The 27,826-nt window shown below is 36.1% G+C and overlaps 1 protein-coding gene across 3 annotated transcripts in view; it reads right to left on the bottom strand.

The window, feature by feature from the left end:
• The window catches only part of TBC1D19 (TBC1 domain family member 19), a 52,548-nt gene extending 25,034 nt beyond the window's left edge, over positions 1-27,514 (bottom strand). For 2 of the 3 annotated variants that reach the window (XM_075024165.1, XM_075024182.1), the window contains exons 1-10: positions 27,355-27,514; positions 16,905-16,977; positions 16,077-16,122; positions 14,201-14,276; positions 6,483-6,557; positions 5,458-5,521; positions 4,519-4,565; positions 2,380-2,490; positions 1,448-1,520; positions 570-638 (exon numbers count right to left, since the gene is read on the bottom strand). In XM_075024165.1, coding sequence (XP_074880266.1) covers positions 570-638; positions 1,448-1,520; positions 2,380-2,490; positions 4,519-4,565; positions 5,458-5,521; positions 6,483-6,557; positions 14,201-14,276; positions 16,077-16,122; positions 16,905-16,977; positions 27,355-27,453 — 733 coding nt within the window. In that variant the 5' untranslated portion in view covers positions 27,454-27,514. The remainder of the gene's footprint in view (positions 1-569; positions 639-1,447; positions 1,521-2,379; positions 2,491-4,518; positions 4,566-5,457; positions 5,522-6,482; positions 6,558-14,200; positions 14,277-16,076; positions 16,123-16,904; positions 16,978-27,354) is intronic. The other variant, XM_075024174.1, reaches the window with a different exon arrangement.
• Between the last annotated feature and the right edge of the window lie 312 nt (positions 27,515-27,826).

The following is a 27,826-nucleotide window of genomic DNA, read 5'->3' as shown; positions in this document are numbered from 1 at the left end:
TTGAGCTAATGAATGATTGATTATTCCTTTTTATCTTTCCCTTTCTTTTGTAGGTTATTTCTTAACCTACAAAAAAACCCCGGAACTTCTTCAGAAAAAGCAGGATACACAGACAAATGATTGAATTTTCCATAGTGGCTAAGTATTCCAATATTCAGCAAGTTCTGCAATTGCAAATAACCATTAAAAAGACTCTGTTCTGACGCACAGGCGTAAATCCCATTACACTAATGAGAACTGTGTGTGCAGAGAAGGGAATCCAGAGTCTTTTGTTTAAAATGAAATTCAGTGGTGGCATAAGTTAAGTTATCACCAAAAAAGTTATGTCTCTATGCTTCCTATTTTATTTTAAATGAAATATATATGGAGCTATTTATCTGGTAGCTACTGGTAGACTGCAAATGCTTGCTTTTCTGCCTCTGTCTAAATTACAACGGTATTACTGACTGTCTCTGTCTAAATTACAATGGCATTACTGACAATGCTTTGTGTTAGTCTGTCTAAAATCTTAAAATTCTAAGAGGTACATCTGAGATAGAAATTTACTAAATGCATTCCTAACTACTCACAGTTTATCACAGATGAAAACAGATCCATACCTTTCTGTCCAACACGTACATGTTCATTTTCAAAGAACTCTAGAAAGTAAAGAAATAGAAAAGAATGTCAAATAAATAAATAAATAAGATACTCCAGATAGTAACGTATTTTATATTTTTACTACACACCATGACATTCAGCTGACTTTTACTGCTAATGTCACTAAAAATTAATCTGCATCAGCACCGATGTTCTTTTTCAAAAAATAAGATGAAATAATACTACAGAATTTTTTCTTGTCTGAAGGACACAAATACCTAAGTAGCACTATACAAAATGAATGTAGACTTTCAATTAGGTAAGTTTCCATTTTAAAAGAAAAATCACTTGATACTACAGTGTTTTCCATTCTTATATGGGAAGACCATTTAAAAATCCTATTTCTACAGGAATAAAGGCACACATGGAAAAACAACAAAAATTATGCACTATTTAAGCTACTGAATATTAATATATGGATATTTTCTGTAATCTTTCCTTGAAGATAGTTATTTAAAAGATGTTTCTATAAATGCCTATCTGTTAGCTGCCTTAACATTTATTGATATTTTCTGTAATTTTGGAGACAGGCAATTTTGTTCTCTAGATCCTGAAGTGTTTAAACACACTGAAATTAACATATTTTCAACTTAAGGTGATGATTTTAGATCTTCTCCAAATCTGACCCTTCATATTTGCAATGTTTTCTATTATTAGCTATATTTTACAAAGAAAATCACTACAATCATAGTTACAGAACAAATCTTTATGGTTTATTATGGGAAAAATAAACAAATTACTTGATAATTGCCAAGTATTCTACTCATTAGTGTTCTATTTAAATGACTGAAGCACAGCATTAGCTAACCAGGAGGCACTTGTGCTGAATCATCAATACCCAGCTGTCCTATATTTAAGCCTAGTTCACTGAAGTCTTCTTTCTGCAAAGAAACAAAACCATAAAACAGTAATTAACAATGTTTAATTCTCTAAATCACTAGAGATTTCTTCTGAAAGGCTTAAAGCAAATATTTTCTAAACCAAACATAGTTCTTTTAAATGTATACATATGAAATATGAGCTCATGTTTTTAAAGAGAAGAATCTCACATCAATTCTTACTCTAGTTTTATTATAGGCCCCAATTCTCACATCAACTATGAGCTATACCTGGATGGAATAAAGTGGTGAATGAAAGACCAGGTTAAAGACACCTAATTCCCAGCTCTTTTCCAACTCAGGTGCAAGTTTTTCTACTAGTATAAAATCCTCTAGACCCTTATCAGTGAAGCATTAAGAAGAGCTCTCTTATCTTCCAATTATAATACTGGTACCCAAGCATTTCCTTTCATGTACAATCTGACAATAAAGGGATTTAAAATTACTTTGAGAAGAAAATCAGAAGCTAACAGATTGTCAGGTTACTGATCTTGTACAGTGTCAAATAAAACTGTAGAATTAAGATAAACTACATATTTAAAGTTTCTTGTACAGAAAAAAAAGAGCAAGTAAATAACGTACACAAGTGTATTTTTGGCACAAATCAAACCTGTGTGGCATAAAATGAAAGCCTTCCTACTGGCAGATAATTTACTGTTTATGTTTCATTTTTCATTAAAAATGTATTTTCATAAAATTTTTTTATCCTGTGTGTTTTAACTACATATTTGGATTGATTTTTCACTTTCGAAAGGAGAAACTTACCATGATACTAATATTCTTCCTTATAGCTGAGAATCTTATTCATTAGCAAGGCAAAATAATTCTTACAGAAACCTCTTGTGAGAAAAAATATACTTACCAATTCTGGAATATCTTTAACTTTCAGAGGAACTTGAATTAGCCCCAGATGACTTCTGAAACTAGGCTGTTCTCCATTTTCATAATTTGGGTTTCGAAGATTCATCAGTACCTTAAAAATGACAGCTCTGTCATTCCTTGCACATATTTGGAAATTTACATTCAGAACTCTTCTTAACATCATCAGTATTACAAACAGGACATTCACCATAAAACCATTTCCTGCAACTATCATATATAGAGGCCCAAATTACCAAATTATATCTCAACATTTTCAAAATCAAAAAGGAACAAAATTTTTAAGGAAGCAAATATATTCTACTTTGAAAAGTAAGCTCAAATTATGAAGTAAAAAAGCAGAAAGATTTTTGATATATGGGAGTACGTACTGGCTACCTAGTAAATTCTTGACTAAAATTCTCTTCCTCATCAAAGGTATTTGAACACCAAAAGTATATTTCTGATGGCTACAATATCCAGGATATTCTTCAGTAGTACTTTTTTCTGAAAGAATTTTTATCCATATTCTCACACTGGCAACCTTACGTAGCTTTCTATCAAAGTGCTACATAATTTGCTACCAAAATAATTTCTTACTAAATAACAATACACCAAAATATCTTCTTTCATTTAAGAAAAAATTACAGAATTGAAAACCTAAAGTAAGAATAAAATTTAAAGAACAAGGAATCATAACGTCAAGATAAGTAACTATGATCTATGAAGGAATTTACAGTCTCTTACATACTGTTATTCCATGGGTATAGATTTTGATATTATAACGTTGAGCTGGCAAGGATTCTTTCCAAGATAAGTTTCCAGCTCTTACGAAATTCTTCCACAACATCTTACCTCTACAATTCTCCATCTTGTAAGTATTCTAATACCATATAACCTCACTGTCAGACTTGTAAATTTAAAGATTATTATAAGAAACTGCAAACTCTGGAAAGAACAGTGTAAAAGAAAAAGAGTGACCATGAGGGTCACTGGATAAGGCTAAAATGAAGATGGATTTGTTTACAGATCAAATACACAACTTGGTTGCTAGTACAGTGATGGAAACAGAATAAATTAAAAATTTCCAATATTATTATCACTAACTGAACAAGAGGAGCTCTTTAGAAATGTAATAAAATGGATAGAAATTTTATTGTTGGATTCAGAAATGCATTCACAATTCATAACCATGAAACAATTTACACTTAAGTCAGAAATACTATAAATCTCCTCTATCACTACAAAAGACATTCCACTAAACTTGCACTGAATCACATCAAAATATTAATACATTAATTTTGACTGATAATTGAGTATTAGATTTCTAGGTTTTATTCTGTAAATTAGGAGGCCATCTTAACTCTATAATTCTACACTGTCATGCTCTAGATGATTTGTTTCCTGTGTAACTCACAGGATATACAGATATGGATTTTTTAAAATTTTATTTTCAATCACATTTTAATCCAAAATCTCCTATTGTGTCACCATTAAGTTCACTGTCATCAACAATGTTTACTCTCCATTGTCCGTGCCTATTCTAGGCATAGCTGGTAAAGCAAGTTTTGTTTTACTAAGATGTTCTGTGCTTGAACCATATAAAATAAAGAGTAATACTATCATTTCTGACTTTAAAGATTCCGTCACCATTTTCTTAATGGTTTGGTTTGATTACAGACAAAAGCCTCCAAATTCCAGAGAGTTCTGTTTAATGTCTGTTCTTTCACAGTCTTCATAGATGACCCACAATTTCAACTGCATACAGGTCTACTATCTACCACCAAACAGTCTGTCAGCTTCACATATTGTAATTTATCAGCTTAACGTATTGCAATTTAAAGATGTAAAATGATTTATGAAATCAGTTGGAGAATTTCTCTCAGAGGAAAAAAGTTAGTTCCAAACTGTTCTTTGGAGAAAGAGAAGGTTATCACAAGTACAATTTAAAACAGCAGTTAAAAAAAAGAGACAATAGCATTTTGTTTTGTAAACAAAACACGGAGTTGTAAAAAACATGCCAAATTTCATTTGCTATAAAAGACAAATTGTTTGCAACACATTAATAATTATTTTTCCCTTCACATAAAAGACTATAATGGATGCAAGTCAATGGCGGAGTCATCATTTCATAAATGCTTACCTCAAGAAAATCTTTAGGCGCATAAACAGGCCGGAAGAGACTTAGGTCTGAAATAAGGTTTCAATGATGCTATGTTAAAACCAAGAGATGAAAAAAACATGCAATTTTCCCATACCTGTAACACAATCTAGCAAAATAACATATTAAAGCAAAGATTAAAATAAAATTATCACAGATATCATGACTACAACCACCACATATTCTCCAAGATTATGCTACTGTTAGTGCCTTAGTTTTGTAAACCCCAAGCAGCTGAACAGGAAGTTTTTACTAATTCCATGTAAGTCTTTAGATTGAACCATTCTTAGACATGGGAGAGATATGATACTCAAAAGAGGTTAGGTTTCTTTTTTTAACAGCATACATTGTTGAAGTAAATGTACTGCTGTCAGATAAAAAATAGGGACTAGTCATAGCAATGCATGAAAAGTATTTGCCATCACAGAGGTGATACTGCGATACAAACTAGTACCTTTGCAAAACCATTTCTTTCAAGGAACTAGGATATGAACTAACAAGATAGTTAGCTTGCTCTCCCAAAGGATAATATGACTGACTATTCTGTGCAAGTGTTATTTTTGCCTTTTGTTAATAAAGTGTCTGAGCGTAATTGCCCATAGTTCTGAACATTTTCTTTCTATTAGCCTGAGCTTACACTAAGAGGAGCTATGCCCTAGTTGTATAAATCTCTAAAGCACTGGAATGAGGAGTATTATACCTTAACATCTCACTGATGACTCAAAGTTAGTACAATAATTTGAAATAAAATAACAATGAAATGAATATTTATTTATGCATAATGACACATTACCAATGAGAAAAAAGATTGAAATCAGTTTACCTTGAAGTGATTACACTAACCTTTGACTGACAAATAAGATGTACGTGCTATTTTGCTATGTACAAAAATTTATTGCACATAAATTTAGTTGACCTTACCTGGCTCATCAGTTCCCATTTCATTCCATTTATTAAGCAGTTCTTTCTGTTCACTTACAGGCCTCTGAAAGGCACAAGAAAGTAACTCTTATTTTTTTAACAGAATGAGTAAAAGCATGTCTGTTTCAAATACATAAATTAATGTAACACTTTAAAAAAATAGATTGCACTAGCAACACAAACTTATTTTGCTTACAAATTATCCCCAGCCTGAAGGTATATTCTACTGTAGAAAGTCCAAGTTCCAGTTCAAGGAAAAAAGAAGCCCATTAAACAGTTTCATGTGTTTACTAATGAATTTTAGGCTATTTAGTAGTCAGCTTCATATTACTGAAGATTTACTGCTTATTCCATAGAGCTGTTGGACTTTGTCATCAAATTCATGTCCCCGGCACAGTCATGAAAAGCAAACACAGCTGCATCCTTTATCTCAAATGATGAACCATAGAGGTTCTGCTACCCATCATAGATATAAAACAGGAGAAAGATAAAGAACAAAACATTCTAACATTATTCCCCAGTTCCATGATCTTTAAAATTAAAGCTCTAAATTAATAAAAAGCAAACCAAAACAGAGCAGAATGAATGACAAACAAAATTAGCAATGTACCAGTATCTCTCCTAAAGTACCAGTTCAACTATAGCTTCCTCCAGCACACAAACTGTATCTATATCACATACAGGCTATGCAGCTGGAAGTTACACAGCTGAGTCTGCACACAAAAATGTTCTATTAAGAGCAATGAACACAGCAATTAGCTTTGCAACATGCTGCTCCCTCAAGAGGATAATTACTGTAACAGCAAAGAGGAAGATCTACCTATAGACTTCATCTTCTCCCAAGCTGAGCTGATGCATACGTTGCCATTACCCCTGAAAATTATTCTGTATTAAAAGTATTTGGATACTGGCATTGCAGCTCTTGATAACCACATGTAAAATGAACATTACATTACAAGTGCGCAAGATGAGGCTTACTTTCCAAAAAATGTCAGTTTGGCAACAGAATGTTAATCATACATTACCTTCTGTGCTAGTGGGATACTGAGTTCTGTGCACATGCTGTTTAGACTTTTCAGAATTCGCTTCTCCCAGCTTCCCTAAAACACACATTTAAAAAATTAAATTATATGGAATTTCTTTTTCCTCTAATTGCATCTATCATGAAATAACAAGCAGCTTTTTAAAGTCATATATAAGAAAGGATAGCAAGAGTCACTGACTGACATCTGCAAAAATGTCAAGGAAATATTTACATGCTTGTTTAAATGGAAACAACAGAGCAAACAGATTTAATCATTTACATCACAATAAAGAACCAGAAAAATGAGTTGTTCATACTTCAGATCTCCAAAAATCATGTACTTCACAATTTCTGATTTTTGACATATGCCTAATGATCAAGCTTCCTCTTATATCAACACTTAACAGATTTTTCAAATGCATATAAGCAGGGCAATCAACTGTGTACAATGGATGCCTTCTCCACTTTGTGACCTGAAGAGAATGCACACCACAAAAGGGACCTTACATGTTTCCAGAAGTTAAAAAAGTTAGAAATTTGGTATTCTGTAATGCTCAAAAAAATAGTTCTTCTAAAATAATGCTCAGGAAATAGTTCTCTAATCAAAGAGAATAGAAGTAGACAATACCTCAGTAGCAAGCGGACAGCTTAAAGAGCAATCAGATTCTTCCAACTATTGCAATAGACTTCAAACTTACCATATGGTGCCTAATCCGCAGATAATTCAGAGGAAGTTAATGCCAACTAGTATTGACTTCCTTGTCAACTGACTTAGGATTTTGCTTCCGTGATTACAGCAGCACTGGTGGGTTTTATATTTAATTTAGTTTTCTGTGGATAATGAGTCAGGCCTCGATCAAATGAATGCAAAGACTCCTCTTAATGTCATTTAGCTCTATTTATTATTTGTAATTTGCTCTAGACACAAATTCTACAACAGTTAGTTGCTGTCTAACCACATGTTCCTCAACCTTAAAAGTTCTGTCCAAAAGAGGCTGCAGTTTATTAGACAGGAAGCAAATGAAGGGAAGGGCAGATGTTCAAATGTTCTGTTAAAAAAATAAAAATTATATCTTGCCTATAATTGTTTCATTTTAGCTTCCATTTACAAGATCCTCTCATGACTTTTTCCATCAAACAAAATAGCTTTCACCAAAAATTTCTTCTCACAATTAAGTCATTGCTTTACCTTCTCTTGCATAAACAAAACAGATCTGATATTTGACTGTAAGGAATGTTTTCCAAAATGCAGTATTTTTTATAATATTCTGTATAATATTTTTATGTAACTGTATTATCATATTCAAATGCCTTCCAAATGCTGCAGTTACAGAACACCATGCCACAAACTGGTTATTCTCTCACGGAGGGCTGGTGTAGGGCATTTACAGTACCTTATTTTGCTAAGAAGTGTGGTTTTCTTGCTGGAAGAAATGAGAAATGAGAGAGCACAAAGACTACTAAGCCATATAGGACAATTCGGAAAGTGGAAACAAATAGAGAATACAGAGGTGTTAGTAGCAGTTTAAAAAACAAAGTGAAATCATCAAGATCAAAATTAAGGGCAAGGGGGGGGGGGGGGGGGGGTTAAGCACAGATATGGTCCAAGATATAAAAGATACAAAAGAGGCACAGAGGAGGAAGATGGCAACTTTGCAAGACCAAAACCCAGTGCATTCCAAGGAGTGACAGAGGTCGATTCTCCTGGTGTGACTGACAACTGCCAGAGCAGACACTAGCCTGCTTATTGCCTTGGGGATGCAACAAGTTAGTAATAAATCACTCCCGGATGCTCATAAACTGTGCCATAATTCAGCCTTCAAGGCTCTGCCAGGTAAAAGATGTTCAAATAAAAGCAACCAAGTAAAAAAAAAGTGAGGGCTACACAGCCTCTCCAAGCAAGACACCCTCCCCTCTGCCCAGGACAGCAGAGTTACCTGCAGTGAGCAGAAACAGAATGCAGTGTCCTCAACTGAAATAAAAGCCAGAGGCAGAATTCATAAAGTCACTTAATTGATGGGAACAATAAATTTTCCAAGATGACTCCTCTAATTTTATGAAGAAATTTAACACAAAGAAAATACATTGCTGGGATTGCTATAGTTACAACGATAACCTTCAGTAAAATAGTTGAGACTGAGGAAGGCAGTACTGCAATTTGCAAACAATTTCAAACATGTCTATTACAAATCAGATTTATCTTATCATCTTGTAGCAAAGTCATTTATAAACTTTCACTGCAGTTAAATGAAACTTGGTGGAGAACAAATAAACTAAACAGAAATATGTCACAACTGCATAAACTTGCCAGGATTAGTTAGTTTTTTCCACAATAATGAATCCTAAAATTCTTTCTTCTAGAAGACTAGACAGAAATGTGATTCTTTCAGAGTGTACCTAATAAGACCTACTCTGCAGGTAGAATTCAAGGTGTCTGGACACAGATTTCATTTGGTACATTTTCTCTAATCAAAACCTGTAAATTTCAAAAAGAAGAGAAATATAGAAACTGTGTTGGTACTGCTCTCATTCTGATTCTCATGAACTTTTCATTTGGCCTCTGATAAGAGGCATAACTTAATTTAGGACTAAAGAAACCAAATCAATACATGATCTAAAAGAGATCTGAATATCCCCTACTCCAACTTCTGTAACAAGAAACAGAAATTCTTTCAGGAATAATAAAAATGTTATCAAATTTCTTTTGACTTCAATACTTTTCAAAGAAAACACCATTTTTCTTTATCAACTGTTCAACCACTCAAGTCTATTTTGTCAAAGACATTTAGAAACCAGGAGGTCTTAAGCAGATCTTCAGCAGTCACAGCATTAGAATATGTAGTACTGTCATTTTAATTTTTTTAGAGTCCACCAGTCTCTTTCAAGAAAGAAAATTAATAATTTAGCTGGTTTTTGTCCTTTAGGGATTATTTAACTCTTCTGGGAGAAATTAGGATACGGATAGGAAAATCTCTATTATACTTTAGAAAGTTCCTTGTACCCATGCTCCTATTGAAATCAACTGTAATGTTACTCATATTTTAAATAGGACTGGGGAGGGCTCTAGCTCGTAACTGTAAACCTACAGGTCAGAATGCTTTTTTTTGATTGTGTGTCTGTATAGCATGTGCAACACAGGGAATCTGACCTTAGCTAGCCTAAAAACCTACCAGAATATCAACAGCAAATATAGCAAGGTACTTCAAAGTAATTTTCTAATCAAGTCTGTTGTTTATGTATTGACTTTCTTCAAAATGCAAGACCTGAAAATAAGCAGAGAGTAACACAGGAAAATTTAGGTACTGGGAGGAAAGGATTTGCTTTAGCAAAGCTCCACTTCAGTACGATCTTCACAGATTTGGCTAGAAGCATGGAGGTAAAGACTCTAATGAAGCAAGGGACAAACAGGTTAAAACACAGACAGTCTTCTGTTTTCCCAGAACTCTGAAGTGCAGTCCACCAGAGAACAATTTATCTTTTCAGGTCCCTGTATTTTTAGATAACCAGCTGGTGCTACTCAAGTAGAACACACTGAATTACCCTTACGATTTCCTGAAGTAGTACATCAGAATTCCCATTTTTGTGAATGCAATCCACTACCCTAGTTTTAAAAGCTACCCTACCTTCAGGAAGGCATACTGTATTGCAGAAGGTCACCCAGAGTTATGTTTGCACAAATTTCAGATAGACCTATCATTTTTTTCATTGGAGACAAATTTAGAAGTCATGGAACAAAACTTTAAAGAAGATCAAGCAAAAATAAGTATTACTAACTCAAACAACATGGGTTCTCCAGAGCCAGTAGAGTATTCAGCTTCCTTTGAAGATAGCTAGTTAATTGAACGCTGCTTCGCTCTGGAAAGCAGGAACTTTTCCCACTCCAGTTGTTGAAAGCAGCTGCTGGAGCCAAGCAGACCTACTCCAATACAGAACTGGCTTCTCCTTTCCTGTTTTCGTGGTCCTTATCTTTGTAGCTGGATGCTGGGGCATCATATTTTATCAACCTATCTCCTCCTTAAGTTTACTTGTTCAACATTTCTCTCAAAACCCTGAAACAACAAGCTCCTAGCTTACAGCTAAAACGAGGAGAAAGGACCTGCATGGATTAAAACATAACAGTGCAAATTTATGAATTGCATATTATGGGACTATTATGATAAGAGTTCCTGTTGAGATATATTGTGTTTGGCTTGTGAACTTTCTAAAATCTACATATGACAATTAAAAGACAGCTTCGTGGTTGCTATCAGACTGTGGACACAATTCCTAACATTTCTTTGGACTCAGCTTCTTATGCTTCTCTTTAGCTCTTTCAGTTCTTATTTTTATGTTTTTCATTTCATTTCTTCATTGCTGTTTGCAGCAGAGTTGTCCTAAATCTAGCAAAGGCTTTCCCAGTGAACTCTGGAATCTAAACAAACAGTCAGAGAGGTCTTCAATCATTTCACCTCATCAAAATGTAGATATGAAAATAGTCTATAGAGCAGTTTAATGATAAGGGAATGTTTCAACTCACACTAGCCTCTGCTGGGCATGTAAAGAAAATCAGCAAAGTTCACATTTTTAATCCGAGAACCTAGTGCTAATACTTTGTCTACATTCAGATGCATAGGTTTTAAGTAATAATTCTGCTGTTTAACAAGGTGGGAAGAGGTGAGCTGTCTCCCCAAAATTGTAACCAGACCAAATAGCTCAGAAAACACCAGATGTGAAATAACCTGATGTTTTAAAGAAAGGTTCTAAATATTATATCTGACATTTTTCAGGAAACAAAGAAACAAAAAAGACCTAATATTTCTCTATCTAGGAAAGACCTGAACAATGACAGACTAAAGCAGCTGTACCCAGTTATCTATCTCAACACAATCACAGGAACAGCTCTCCAGCAGACACAAGTAGAAAACAGACAGTATGTCACGTTAATATTCAAATATTAACGGCAGTACTTTTTCTACACTGGACAATACCACAACTACATGAATGACTTACAGCATTACTACTCATTGCCATTAATGCTCTATCCTTTCCTAGAAAGCTGTTTTTCTTTTGAGGTAGTGAAGAGAATACTGTACAAAAACTTCATTCTACTACCTAAGAATGAGAAAACAGAACCAATTTGAGGAGAAAAAGGGTTAATTATTAACATTTAATATCTAGTCTAGAAAAATACTAATATAGTTTTAATTACTGATTCAAAGTCATTCCAATAACTGATATCAAAGTAAGATGGTTTTCAGACACTATTACCCTTCTTTCCAGAATTCTGAAGTAGAACAAAATTAATTAAGATAGAAAAGGATAAAAAAAAAAAGTCAATGAGCTCATAACATTGGAACAGCATCTTAACCAGTGCCTGTACATAATAAAAATCAAATATGATGTATATGGAAAACATTTTTCTACTAGGACAAATTTTGCTGATAGCTTCAAAACATTCTTTTCCAACTGTTGTGATGCTAGAAGACAAATAAGGTGAAAAAAAAAATCTACCTACAAATAAAACAAAACCAGTCTTCTACCTTCAAAACATTTAGATTTTCGATACCTAATAGAAGTAAATTGGTAAGTTTCCACTATTAGCTCACTCCCGAATGGTATTAGCAACCTGTGCATTTGCATTTTAGCTATTTCCAAATACTTTGAACAACCAACCAAAATCACGGAAACACTGACTCTGTAAGCTTTTACATTGTTTATTGCTCTTTATTCAAAAAGAGTAACAAAATAAAACATAGTTGTGATTCAACTGCTCTGATCATAATTGTTTTCTTACGGACCTATTACCTACAGTGGTAAATGTGTTTGCATCTTGAAAATCAAATACTCACACATACCTTAGTGGCTTTAGAAAACAAGTTAATGCCCTAACTGTGTACTGATGACTATTTCACAACTATCACCATTTATCAATATTTCTCTATGAAAAGGATTCATATGTGTTTATTGAAGAGTTGTATTTCAAGAAAGGATTTTAAAGAGGATCTACTGGTTTTGGCTGGGATAGAGTTAATTTTCTTCACAGTATCTGGTATGGTGCTGTGTTTTGGATTTGTGACCAAAACAGTGTTGATAACACACCAATGTTTTAACTATTGCTGGAAAGTGCATACATAGCTTTGAGGCCTTTTCTGTTTCTCACGCTTCCCCACCAGCAAGAAGGCTGGGGCTGCACAAGAAGTTGGGAGAGGACAGAGCTAGGACAGCTGACCCCAACCGAGCAAAGGGATATTCCAGGCCATATGACATCATGCTCTGAACAAAAAAGATGGGAGAAAGAAGGAGGAAGGGGGGATGTTCAGAGTTACGGTGTTTATCTGCCCAAGTAACCATTACACGTAATGGAGCCCTGCTTTCCTGGAGATGGCTGAACACCTGCCTGCTGATGGGAAGTTGTGAATGAATTCCTTGTTTTGCTTTGCTGGCACGCGTAGCTGTTGCTTTACCTGCTAAACTGTCTTTACCTGTCTTTATCACAAGTTTTCTCACTTATGCCCTTCCGATTCTCTCCCTCATTCTGCTGGGGGCAAGTGAGCAAATGGCTGAGCTGCCTACCAGGGTTAACCCACCCCAGAGGATATGCATGCATAATACCCTTTGAAACAGGGCTATGAAATTCTGAAACTAGTAAAGATAGGACTTCTCCTACTCATTCCTAAACTATTAGAAAAACAGTTCCTTTCACATAGAGCTAAAAATATTGGTTACTGTAAGTACTGTATACACTTCTATAAAATAATAACCAATGAAGCTTGTTTAGACAAACATATACATAGATACACCTCTGTGGTTTTCCCATAAGGAAACTGATAAGACTGGTTATTTTCAGGCAGTAAATTGTGGCATTACATTTCACACCACAGAAGAAAAATCGTTTAATACAATCTTTGTCCCCAAATGCTAATGACTGAAATCCAGGACAGCAAGATAAGACTTACTGCAATAAGCAACAATATGATTGAAAAAGTAACATAATTTATTGAATAACTTGTAAAAGAACACTGCAATATATTTCTAGGCACAGCTGAGTTAAACACAATTTTATCCTTACCTCAGATATTTTCGTTAGATCATATTCTTGAAGCCTTTTTTTTTTTTTTACACTTTTATGTGGATTTTTTTTATTTATTTCAAATGGCATATATTGGACAAAAAATAAAACCAATGAAGCAAAAATATTTTTTCTCCTGACACCAAAAATCCTCATTTAATGTTTTATAGTCCAGTTTCTCTTATTCTCCTTCAGTATGCCTTAAGCTTCTTAGTTCTATACTTTTCATCTTCCTTTCACATTTCTAAGTATTAAATATACCTCTTCCTTCCGAAGACCTCACTGTCTCTGCAGCCTGTTGTCTTTCATTGTGAAACTGCCTGCCTATGTCTCCTAAAAACAATATTTTTGTAACCCTAAGTGAAATGACCTATAGCTATACTTCTTCCCAACAAAATCAAATTCTCCTCCTTGACATATTTGACATTGTCTCTATTCTACAATATTCACTTACCTGCCACTATATCCTACTTCTTTCATGCAGAATTACTTGAGCGTTTTTTCTATGTATGTAAAATGTCATATACAACACCATTATTAACTTCAATGCAATTACAAATTTGTGTTTTTCCTAAGGTATAAAAACTAGAAATTGTACAGTAACAACAGAGTAAATCTCAAATAGTCTAATCAAAGTTCTGATATGAACGGTAACATTGATAACAACCAACCTGTGCTTTCCTCATGTAAGCTAACGGTTCTTTCATGTGCTCAGGTGGTGCTGCAGGATGACAGGGCGAAGGAAACCTTAAAGAAAGTATAGTACAATTTAAATGTTCAGATTTTTATTTTGTTTAATTAATACTGTATTTGTAAACCTAAACATAACTTCTTTCATGAGAGCAGTAGTAAAACCACTGTGTATGTTGATCAAAACTAAAAATAAATATTTTTAGAAGTATTTCTTCCTCATTCTTTCCTATGGACACAAACAATATAAAGTTATGTAAGTATTAATTACATTTCAACATGAGTTCTTCTTATATTAAAAACAATACTTCCTCATAATTCCACATATTTGTAAAATAAAATCAAATAATTCTATGAACAAATCAGGTATTTTAAAAGTGGATCCTCTTCACTTCATGTCATCTTTATGACCCCCTGGAACTTTCACTATCCAGGATATTATATTTTTTCAAGAGACAATATATTTTTTTGGAGGATTTCCTTTTAAAAATCAATAGTGAACATGTACATGTCCAAAGCAATTAGAATTTTGTGGTGTTGACATAAACAAAGTTGAATATCCATTCATAAACTGCATTATGCCAAAATATAAAAGCTGGAACAAAAATAAAACCAAAACAAAACACAACACTAATTTATCTTCCAGTAATGCAGATTATCTCCAATGAGTTATTGCCAAACATTTTATCCTGCTTAATTTTAACTGTCTCAAATATCTTTCAGGAAACAAAATTTACACAAAGCTCCTCTTATAGTTAGCCAGAATTTTTATTTGTTTAAATGTATTCAATCAGTTCCTATCATATGATTTTGGGAAACCCTCCCCAGATTTCTTCCCATTATTAACTGGTAAGGTAATTCTTTTACTTGTCGCTAATTTGTTTTGGACAGCTCTGTGCCTATGCGTAAAATGGAATGAATACTAACAGATTTCAGCAGTGCTGTTTCTTGGCTTTACCACAATGCTCATGAAATCATGGTATTCTTAGTTAATTTCAATCTTCCAGGGCTAATCTCGTTATTGTTTGCAGCTTATTTCCGTGAACTCGGAAGAAAGCATATGCATTAGTCCAAAAGGTAAATATTTTTCTCTTGAAAGATACGATGAAGATGAATCCTTACTAACAGATACGTTTACAAGTATTTTGCTGAATCGAGTCCCTCGTACTACTAAGACACATTGTTCAAAACTGGTAACTCTAATAAGCTTATTTAAATTAGCACAAACAGATTTGCATTCACAATTCTTATTAGGTAGTTGCATTTAGGGGTATATCTGTTATCAAATTCACCTTTCCACTTCTCCAGAACGTAAAGGCAACTTATGCTTCCCAGAAGTTGAATACGATATATGCTGAACAATAATAAAAGGGGAATTTCATTAATTTCAGTGTGTTTATGACCATATCCCAAGCATGATAAGCACTGATCTGGTAAATCTAGAGATCTAATACCTTAAAGATTTTTTAAATAATTAATACAACAAATATGTGCAATGCTGACACAAATATCTGAAAATTATCAAATTTCATTTACAATAACTACCTGAACTACACAAAAATTATATTATGACTGTTGGTACCTTTGGAATTAAAACAACAAAGAAATTATTAAAGTAACTACAAAATGTGGTGATATTTGTTTCACTCATTCTTTAAAATGTACTTGAGTCCAGTATTCTCACTAGGATGAAAAAGAAATAATGGCACTTTAAAAACAGAAATGAAGCAGGCACCCTTGGTATGACAGATCTTGCAGATAATAGTAACACATCATACACCTCTATATATATACAAAAGAAACAAAAGTAAATCATGCAAGTAGAACTTATTAAATAAAAATACTAAATAAACTCACACATTGAGTTCACTATAAACAGCATTCTGAAGCTTCTTTTCCCAACCTGTTAAAATAGAAAAATATCCAGAAGACAACTTTAGGAATTAATGGTAACGGAACATGAATGAGAAGTTGCTGTAGAGTCACTGGTGTTTTCTGTCCTATCTCAATTCATGTCTACCTACCAGATAGACAGGAAGACATGAAGAAACCTTAACTTAATTAAGATAGGAAAACTTCCAAGTTGAAGTCTGTATAAAGGTTGAATACCCTTTATTTCCATCTACTGTTCAAATGATTACAATAGAGTTTTTGTTAAATAATTATATGCTATATTTTTCAAAGCCAACATATTGTTAAAACAGCTATAAATATTAATAGACAGTGTTCCTGGTGATCATAAATGTTATATCACTTATATCACTTATATCACATGGTAGAGTTACGTAGGTTACAACTTCCAATGGAAATTGGAAAATAACTAAGGGTAAAATTTTCAAGAGTACCTCCATGAATGTTAATTCCCATTTTCAGAAATGACTGAACACCTGTATCATTCTTTAGATCTTTAGATCAGAACTTTAAAAAAAATTACCAGTATCTTATAAAATAATAAAATCACTTCTTTGCATAGTATGTTTTTCAAAATGCTGCTGGAACCCAAGAACTTTTTCCCTTTTAATTTTCTCTCTCATTTAATAATCTGGAATCACTAAATGTCTGCTTCTGGCTACTGCCAGCAACAAGATACCAAGTTGCACAAACTACTATTTTCATCATGTGTGTCACATACGGTCTTACATAGATCTATAGTATTCACAAATGTATTAATGAAGTATTACACACCTGACGTCTTCAGAAAATCCTTAATATCTTCTTTTAGTGATTCCAGTTTAATTTCTGGTCTGTGTAGGCTAACCTAATATGAAAAATAAATAAATCAATAAATAAATAAGCATCAAGCAAGCACTAAAAACAAAGTAAATTGCATATTTTAAGTTATGAAATAAGAAACAGACATGCTTAAGGTTGCACACAAAGCAAACTGCCTCCTACTAACTTGACAATGGTAATTGCAGCCAAAAAAATCAGCCAACTTATTCCTCACTCGATGCCTTTGCTTTTACATCACTGCTAAAAGCTGTATGTGGGGAAGAAGAGAGAAGAAGGGAGAGGGAGTACCCAGTGACATATATGCTTAATATTCTGAGCAAGTACCCCACATACTTAGCACAAATGCTAGACTCTACACATTAAAGGATTTGTCATAAGGTACACAAGCAAATAACTAGAAGCCACTCACTGTATTGTACATGAAAGAATCAAATTGAAAATGTTCCGTAACTTCTCACTTAACCTCCCACAGTTCACCTCTTTCAGATAAGAAATTCCATCTTCAAACTTCAGATAAAAACTGCAGACCAAACATTCCCCACTGCAGCTGTGACTACCAGGTATATACAGCCTCTTGTAATGAAATGCACTCAACACAGACAATTAGGCACCAACCAGCTGTACAACCGTACCATGAGGCTACCACGCAGAAGTTGCTGCAGATTTTTCAGCAACAGCAGGAGCAGCTGCTATAGCATCTCCTTCTTCTTCTATAGCTAGACCAAGAGGAAAAAATAAATAGACCACAAAGGTCCAAAAGGGCAACAATCAGAAACTCAGGAGTTTCTATGAAGTGACTTCTAAAACATATCTTCCTAAACATGGAGTGTGGCCATAGCTGATTAACACCAGAAGATAAAGCTAGAGGTTTAGGAAAGAATAGCAACCCTGGCTACTAACTTGAAAATAACACTGGAAGATCTATGTGCAACTTACTCCAGTGCCATGACAGCTCAAGGCATATGCTAGAACATATGGCCACATCATCTACCTAGAAATGTGAGATATCTCTTACCAAAAGCTATGCAGCAATATGCTGTAGGCATATCACATGCTGATTCTATTGCAGTAAATTATGCTGCTATTAAAAATAAACTTTCACCAGCTTGCGCAGTTTGCTAGCCCTAACAGCGCTGTTGACAGCATGGCATGCTTTAGGTCCATCACACACAACCAGCAAACTCCACAATCCTATCATTTTCCTTACAGTTTATACATGGAAAAGGGTATTTGCTGTGCTGCACAGCTTGCTGGAAAATTTGGTCTAGATGAATTCACAATGCAGAATTTTAAGGAAATCTTTCCATTTTCCCTCGTTGAAAGGAGGAACGGACAATAATGCAGAGACTGATAGCATCAGCATTTCTGTTCTTATTTTAAGTCACCTTGCCATTACAGGTAAGGAACGCTTTTATATTTGGTTTATCAACTGCAATAGCAAAGAGACTGTAAGCATGCTTTCCGAGAAAGAAAGGTGATCATAAGCACAAACCGTAAGATGTGGTGAGTTGCATAACTCTCACGTCAAATGACAAACATGTATTCCATTCAGCACAATGGTAAAAGCTGGCAAAGGATCATCACTAAAGGCAGGGAAACAAAAAAAGGTTTCATGGGAGTTCTTGGGCAGCTCACAAAATACCCTTTTAAGCAACAGCCTCAAGGAGTATTTTATGACGGATTCCTTCTGAACCTACTTTGATGGAAAGTCCTACAATGGTTTTGGACTGATGTACATCAGGCTGAGTTTAATTTTTTACTGCTGCAAGGCAGTGGTTTTGTACCTCTCCCGTATGAATTTTACATAAAGTAACACACGTCAAACTGGGCAGATTGTGCCTTACTGTTCCTCGGAAATTTTTGCACACACTTTTGTAAATGTTCAACTTTGTCTTCTGGGTTAAATATGACCAATTTTAATCCCAAGGTCCATGGGCTGTTTACCTGTGGGGCCTGGTACACATGCTTCGAAGTCCTTTCTAGATATGCAAAAAAACTCCTCACAAATACTACTCATTGACATATGATGAATCACCAAGAAAAAAAAAGCTTTACAATCTACTAAAAAGTGGATTCATTGTCTTGACACTGTAAACAGTGCAAAAAGTGACAAAAGTACAATCAGGAGAATAGGATTTTAATTCTCTGCTGTTCATACATCTGTAAAATTATGGCTCATTAAGGAAGGTCTGACACTCATATTGATGACCCTTTTTTTTTCATGGATTCCTGGAAATTCTGGAAATTGATACAGTGTGTTGCATTAAAGGGGATAAAGGAGTTCAGCCCACACAGATGACTTCTTATTTTCCCTGTCAGGCCAAAAGATACAACAGAGGACTTTCTTGTAAACTGTTGTTCCCAAGAGAGCCTGTTCCCCAGCTGCAGAACAAAGAAACAGTGACATTTTTGTATGCAGCAGGGTGGCAGTCAAAAAGGAAGCAAGATAGGACTTTGGGGGAAAACTTTCTCCAAGGATTATGTTAGTGCATCAATCTCCACCAGTTACCTTCACCTCTTCACACCCATTTATTCAGTCAAGTTCTATTTCATCATTCCTAGCCCTGCTGCAGCTGCAGCAAATAGAATCAGACTCATTTAGGTTGGAAAAGACCTTTAAGATTGAGTCCAACCATCAACCCAACACCACCATGGCCATTAAACCATGTCCTGAAGTGCCTTGTCTACGCGTTTTTTGAATACCTCCACTTCCCTGGGCAGCCTGTTCCAATGCCTGACAACCCTTTCAGTAAAGAAATTTTTCCTCATATCCAATCTAAACCTCCCCTGGTGCAACTTGAGGCCATTTCCTATATATATATATATATATTCCTATATATCCTAAATATTCCTATATATCCTAAATATTCCTATGCTAATCTTTAATTTATCAAAACTTTTACTTTTAGCCTCTTCCATGTGTTCTTTTCCTTCTCTGGACTGCAAAATGCCCTACTGAGACAAATATTCATATAAGAAACATGAAAATTCCCTCCCAAATTATGGGGGCACTTCTGTCTCCACTCTTGCCATTTCAGGATGCAATTGCCAAAGCCTCCTCCCATTTCCACTTTTACTTTTGTTTACTTCTGGATTATGACTGATACATTCCTACAGTGCTAACTAAGCAGACCTACAGAGCCACAGAAACTGTTACTGTTACAGACTCATTGCATACTGGATTGCTGATCAGTTTTCAAATCAGAAGTTAGTCACCTGAAAGGTGAGAATCTGGCAGATGGTCCAGCTAGCGGCTGCAGCCAGTCCTAACACAGAGGAACATACTCTAGCTCTGTGTAACATAACCAAAGAAGAAAATACTTATTTTGGTAGGTGAAAAGATATGCCTTCAGAATTGCTTTGCTGTAACTTAACAGAATGGTACCTCTTTGGAATTTATATGGGTGTTTATGGGAACTAAATTGAGGAGTCAAGAAGACTTAGCAGAGCTAATGTTCCAAAATTACTAGACCAGGTCTCCCACATGCTTTCATCTTCCCTTTGGACTAACTAATCTAACTTATTTCTGTATTGTACTACATTGCAAAATACATTTAAGTGGTTATATTTTAGGTAGGATTTGTTTGTTGTAAACTTCTTGGTAGAACATACTGCCTAAGCCTCATTTGCATTTTCATCCCCTATGAGTTTTTGGTAGGATGAAAAATAAGTTGCCAAATTTTATTTATATAAAAAGCATTACTATGATTTACACTGCTAAAAATACCTGGCTAAGGTTTATTGGGAAAAAAATCACCTTGATGAGATTTGTACTAATGAACTGAAATCATTTCCTGCATGATCAAAAGGCAGCATACACCCAGGTGGAGCTACAGACTCCAATTTCAATACACGTACCTTGATGAAAGAGTATCTTTCTTTAAAAAAAAAATAAATCTGGTACTATAAGGAGGCTATCACAAACAGGTTAAAGAAGAGCGAGCAATATAGGGGAACAACCTGTTGAAGGCATAGAGTGACAGCAAGACCAGGGAAGAAATCACACTATTCAGAGGCTCAGTCAGGCCAACACAGAGTTCTGAAAGGAGACGGGGATGAATGTAACATATTTCAGCATGCAATAACAAATGATTTTTAATAAAAGTTAATGCCTACCCGTTTCTTTTCGCATATAACTGGCACTGTGCATATTCTTATGGATAGGGCACCAGGGTTCAGGCATTGGGTGTCCATGTTCATCTACAGTCTTGGTCAGCTTCTTGCAAATCAAGAAGCAACTGGATGTTAGACATTCCTTCATAAAACAAGCTATCATTACAGCATTTCTTGGCACCCTCTTGTCCTTCAGCTGTACAGAAGAGAAAAGATAGTTCTGGGACTTTCAAAATTTTGCCAAAAGGAGGCTAAGCTTCTACTAGAAGTCCATTCTGTACATCTTCTTTGCCTTTGATTTTGGCAAGGTATCCTGCTGGAATCTAGGCAGTCACCATCATAAGCAATACTCTAAATGTATTGCGCTTTCTGCACTTGGATGCCAAGACGGAGGAAAATCCAGACACTCAACATTGATCTAGCTGAAAGCAAGCAAAAGGATAGCACAGTCCCAGCTGGAAAAAGTTGGTGGGCACAGTAAATTGATTTGCAGAACAACTAAACACAGAGACAAATCTATTTGCAAATTTGCATCTAAATTTGGAAATGGCATTCAATCATCACGACTAGAGCAGCATTGATCATGCAAGAGGACAGATGAGCCATCAAGGCACAGAACTCAAAAGAAGTACAGGAAAAAAGCTAGAGGACCAGCAATGTACTACAAAGAGGAGGCTTGACAGAACAAAGTGTTCCAGCATAACTCCTGTGTTAAACTATTTCTTTTCTCAACAATAATAAACACTGCAGAGAAGTGATCCAACTATACTGAAATGTGAAACGGCATCAGGTGAACACATATTTTTATCCTGCTGCAAACAGTTCTGCAACTAACTTTATATAATCTAAATATTTTTACAGGCTATCCACCATAATTTCTCTTCAAAGTCTTTTTGTTTTAGATAAGTACGTACACTCTCAGAGCATTTATTACTGTTCGTTATGATTTTGCACAAGTGCACAATGTTTTTAGCTTTTATTGCTATTATTTCCCAAATTACAATAAAGCACACAACCCCAAATATAGTCCAAGTTTAGCAGAAGTAAATTCAATGAAAGCTTGTAAATAGTCACCTTTTCTCACATACTCCAGTCTGCCATAACTAGATTTTATCAGAATCAAGCCAACTTCTTAAAAACCACTTCAAGTATGACCACATCAATTTCAACATAAACAGCCTCTAAACACTTAAAATCCTACAAATTTAAGGGAGTGATTTTGGTTTTGGTTTATACATTTCTGTAACAGAAAGAGGAAACATTCTGAGCAAAACTAAACAAATTTCAGTAAGTGTAAAACCCTGACTACACTGACAATTTTCCCACCCTTCTACATTTCTACAGTAATTACACTAAGGGAAAAATTATTTTAAACTTTCTTATACAAGTAAAGATAACCTAGCAGTTGAAACAGAGAGCTTCAATTAGCCTCATGCAGGAATAAACAACTTCAAACGTTATGTTCTCCTGCAAGATATGCAGGATACATTTTTAATAATATAATTGTGACATTTTAATACATTTTCTAGGTTTTATTTGAATATAAAATTAGTGCTGCAAATAAAATACACACACACAAGGTAAAACATTTTAGTAATCTACATTACTAAAAAAAATCTGCAAATCAAGCTTGCACTGCTTCTGAACTCCATAATCTGTTCAACATACACAAAACTGCATTCAATTTAAAATTCACTGTACCACAAATGCTACTGCTGAACCATTTAAACCAAAGTACAAGCTCTATCAGGAGAGGACAGTAAGCCCTTTGTTAAATACAGTGCACAAAAACGTATCATTAATTATCTATGATGACTCATGAGCCTATGTTTATTTTCTAAGTTTTATTAAATAAATGCTACATTTCACAGAAACATTCTCCTCCTTAATTTGATCTTTTACTTAAGTAGGGATCAGTATCAATTTCTTTTTTTAATTGTTGGGAGAAAAATGTCATGAAAATAATATCCTTGGATATCTTGCAAACCATTCACTCCACATAAATTATTCTAAGGTGTTTACCTGTACTCCCTTTAGAAGCACACAGTTGGGCAATACCCCAGCTGCAATGTTCCTAGCGCTCCCAAAGCAAGCTTCTCTCCTTTTTTGCCCCATTTGAAGTCTTGTGAAGACCCTTACCTCTCACTTTGATTAATATTTTCTTTAAACCTTTCTGGCACTAGTCACAGGCCTGCTCAAAGAGTGATGGCAGAGTCCTCTCCTCTGGACAATCACTCTGATCATGACATATCCTAGCACATCGCCTCTCCACATCTTGTTCATACCATCAGGTACCTCCTAAAATGTTTTCTCACTCCCAAACTTAATACTTAGTTGTCAGACAGGGATGGGAGGGGGTGTCAGAGCTGATTCTTACGCTCAAGTTACCACTTCTAGCCTACTTTGACAGCCATTACCCTGTTTATCTCCAAGTTCTCCTTCATGTTGTCCCACTACAGACATACCTACAAGAAACAGATCTGAGAACCTCTACACAGAAAATGCCTGGAGGGATTCCTTGTATTGTGAGTCTTTCTTGTTCAATTTAAAACATAATTTAGAACTTTTATCTTTCATGTTATTTTCACCTCCTGTTTTAGAAAAGCTCTTTAGGAATAAATTACTGAGGCCTTTGTTTGCTGGTTTGAGGGTTTTTTTTAACTTTACTTGTTATTTGCCACTGGCCACTACAGGTTCCAGCCAACTCAGAATCAGACTGATTTCTGTTAGAGGTCTGCGGAGGACAAAAAGCAAGACTGGTTAATCTTAACTGATTAATAAAGCCTGGCTTCCTTCAAACATGAAGAAAAACAAAGTTTCTGAATTGTCTGCAAATGAAAATTTGTTAAAAAGGTAGCACTTTTTTCATGTCTCTCAACTGTTCCATTTTTACTGTCAGTTCACTGACAAAGATTTTCCCTAAAACAAAATTTTTGCAAGATTCCACAAAAGAAATTGTTTTCAAGCTGCATTTTGTGATTGAAGATGTCCATGTCTCAGTGTTTCTAACCACCTCTAATTTTTACCTTAAAAACATTTTATTCAGACAGGGAAGAGAAAAAGTAAGACAAAAGCAAACAAATTTGGTTACAAACTCACACAATTAAAGTTGTGCCTGAGAAACTGAGATCAGATTTCTCCTCCGATACCCTAGTAACTCCAGCAACAATTCTACCTGTTGAAAAGCTACTATCTAGTATTTTGGCTCTTTATAACTGTTATTCTTTCCTTTCAAACACAGTACAAAATATGCTCAGAAGAAGCTCCAAAGCAAATGACAGGCATATTTACACTCTTTTCTGCTTTAACCTCTTTGTATTAACTGCAGGCACATTACCAATACACCAAAACTCAACCTACAAAATCAACCTAACATTTATTTTCCAAATTGCCACTAACAAGCATATCACCCTACATCTACTTCAGTCCTCGGGACAAAAATGTGATTATCTTGGTATCCCCAGACCTAAAGCTGTGACAGCAAATCGTTTGATGCCCATACCAAACTTATTTCAAAGAGATTGTGTATCACAGTCCTTGACACTAGCTCAGGCTGTCAGCAACAGCTAAGCATAGCACTGGTGTGATCAGTTCATAACCACAGGGCTACTCTATCACCTCTCACAAATAATGTTGGGATATTGTGCCTTCCCCAAAATTCTATTAACTCATGAAAGAAACTGTTCGTTTTGCGCTCTCCTTCCTGGACATTAAAGAAGGGATTAATTTACAAAACAGAGTTTTTGTTAATAGTTAAAATACTGTTTGTGAGACTACATGACCTCTCAAAAATTTCAGGCAATATTATAATGAACCTTATGATCCATTCTGACTTTCATGTTTTCAGAGATGGTAAGTACTTTTGAGGAATGAGGAGCAGCAACATCATTTTCTACACTGACAGACAAAGAGGAATCTTTGTAAAGGTAAAATATAACTTTAGTATAAATATCCAAAACAATAAGTAAGTTTTACCCTGATGCACTGCCTCAAAAAAAATTCTCAAAATATAGTATGCATCCCCCAAAATAGTTTAAAATCGCCTAAAAAGGGACCACCTGTAGATCAATACTGCAACCAGTGCAGACAAAGCATTGTTCAGAAACTGAATGCTAACCAGCAGACAAAAAAACCCCATCACATCCTATCAATAAACTGGAGTTCAGGTGTGATGCACAGCAATAGCAAAGATTTCATATTTGATAACGCAACTTCAGAAATACCCCAAGTAATGGGAGGGAAATCAAGCTTTAATTTAATACAGAGAGTAGCAAAATCCAGATACCTTCAGAATTCTGTACAGCTGCTGAAGGATAGACAAAAATAAGGAACTCACTGATAGGGCCTTTGCAACTGCATAGTATAGCAATAATATGACTATACGAGCATTATAAATAAAACAAGTCTACACTGTGCATGAAAGAACATAAATGCATGCAAAGTCAATTAAAAAAATTCAAGATCAAGGAGAACATACAGATTCCTGACAAAGAGGGTGAACATTTGGCCCTATTAATTTAAACTACAGGCTCCAAAAGATGACTCTCTACATTGAGAAATCCTCTAGCTGATGTGTCTAAAAACTTTCATCTTTCAGATCACTACACTGAACTACAGCTCTGATTTAATCTTCTACTACAAACACTCCAAACACCCACTCTAACAATCAACCTGCATATTCATTGCCCCGTTATTTTCTTTCCCCTTAGCACTTCATATGACTAGAATAATCTTCTGATCTACATATACACGTTTTTTTCCTGCTCCAAGAAATTTGTAAATCAGTGTTCTGCAAAGCTATCATGACAGATTTGGCTGTGGTCATTACACTGTGTTTTACTTATTTTACAGGTTACCTTTATGTTTTGATTCTGCAGAATTTCTGGTTGTATTGAGTAAATTGATATGCTATATAGTCAGGGAGGGATTTAGGCATTTAACTGCCCTTTCAGATATCAAACACCACCATGGAAGGGCACTGCTAAGGCCCTCAGAGTGTCCACCTGTACCAAAATGCCTGTACAGAATAGCAATCCACCAGCAGCATTTAAACACCCTGCCAAGTCCTGACAACACCAAGCTTCCTCGTGTTGCAAAACAAGCATGCAAAGTATCAAATGACTGTGAAATCAGGCCTATGGGAGAGAGAGACAAAAGAATGAATGCAAAGGTGAGTACATACAGGTTTTATTATAATCATTAACGGAGTTGTTAAAAGAGAGTCCTGTTCACTGCCTTTATCGAGGACAAGGTCTTAAACTTGACTCTCCGCAACTCGTGTCAGGCTATCTATTTGGGATGCTGAACTCTGCAGGACACTTAGCAGAACCCAACGCCTATACTCTCTTATAATTCCAGCCCCCTTCAAGTCGTGCACGTTTGCTTATTCATGTACTTAGAGAGCAGTCAGTCCACAGGAGCAAAGCAGACAGACATTTAAAAAGGCATTTAGAGACCAAATCAGCAAATTTTAAAACAAAACAAAACAAAAAACAGAAAAGGCACGCAGTAATGTCACTTGCTAAGGAAAGCTTTGGGCATATTCAGAGAACAAAGTCATGCTTTATTTAAAAACTCAACAAAACTAAGGCCAATAACGGACATTCTATCCTAAAAAAGATCAGCACAATTTTGAGCAGTGTTTGCAAAATAAATAAATAAACCCCAAAATTTTATAAAGCCCAACCGAAAATATTTCAGTAATGCACAATAATCATTATAGCACCACTACTATGTCATTGTGGTCATGAAAATTGACACAATTGTAATCTGAAACAGCCTAAATGAAGTTCAGCTGAAATACGAAAATCTGGTTTCAAGTCCAGATAAGCTACTAAACAGAAAAAAGCAACTGTTTTCCCGGCTACAAAAAGGTACTGTCACGTGAGGTTTTCATTTATTTTCACTTCCTTTCACCAAACCCCCATTTTCTCAGAGGCACTCCGGAGGAGGAAGGGGGGGGGGCGGGGGGTGTATTTAAAGCTTTCCAAATTACAGGTTAAAAGACGAAGCGATTCATTTTAGGAACTATTTGAAGCAGTGAGATTTCAAAAGCATAGTCTTCATATTCACTGCGAAATCCTCCAGCCCCGAGGAGAGAAACTATAAATACAACCGGACCGCTCTCCAGCCCCGTCGAGGAAGGAGGGAAGGCGGGAAGGCCCCGGACCCCGGCGGAGGCCGCACGGGCCGGGCCGGCCGGCGACGGCCGGGAACAAAGCCGACGGCCGGCGAGGGAGAGCGGGAAAGGGAGTCGGGCCTGGGGGCACAGCGCCAGGTCGGGGCTCACCCGGGCCTGTCGCTCCAGCTGGGAGTGGAGGCTGGAGCCCTTCAGCCGCTGCACGATCCGCGCTATGGTGAGGGAGAGCCCGCTGTCCGGGTCCAGCATCGCGGCGCGACGCCCCTGCCCGCGGGCGGGCTGCTGCACCGGACCGCTTTGGCCGCCGCACCCCGCCTCGCTAACCGGAGTTACCAGGCAACTGCGGGAGCGGTCCGGCGCGGCGGCGGCGGCCGGCTGGAAAGCGACGCCTCACGGAAGGGTTCCGCACCGCCGGTGGCGGCGTGAGCGGGACGGCGAGCCCCCCGCTGCCCGGTGTGGCGCAGGCCCCCCGCGGCCCCCTCGCCGCTCAGCCCGGGAGGGCCCCACGTTGTCCCCAGAGCCGGGGAGACCGCCCCGGTGGTGCCTTACCCCGGGCACCTGGCAGGCTTCCTCCCGCCCGCGGGCCACGAGTGCCTTGGGCTGGATAGCGGTTGCCTAAAGC

Source organism: Buteo buteo, chromosome 1 (genome assembly GCF_964188355.1).
Source record: "Buteo buteo chromosome 1, bButBut1.hap1.1, whole genome shotgun sequence".
NCBI classification, from domain to species: domain Eukaryota; kingdom Metazoa; phylum Chordata; class Aves; order Accipitriformes; family Accipitridae; genus Buteo; species Buteo buteo.
This window is presented reverse-complemented; position numbering and strand designations above follow the sequence as displayed.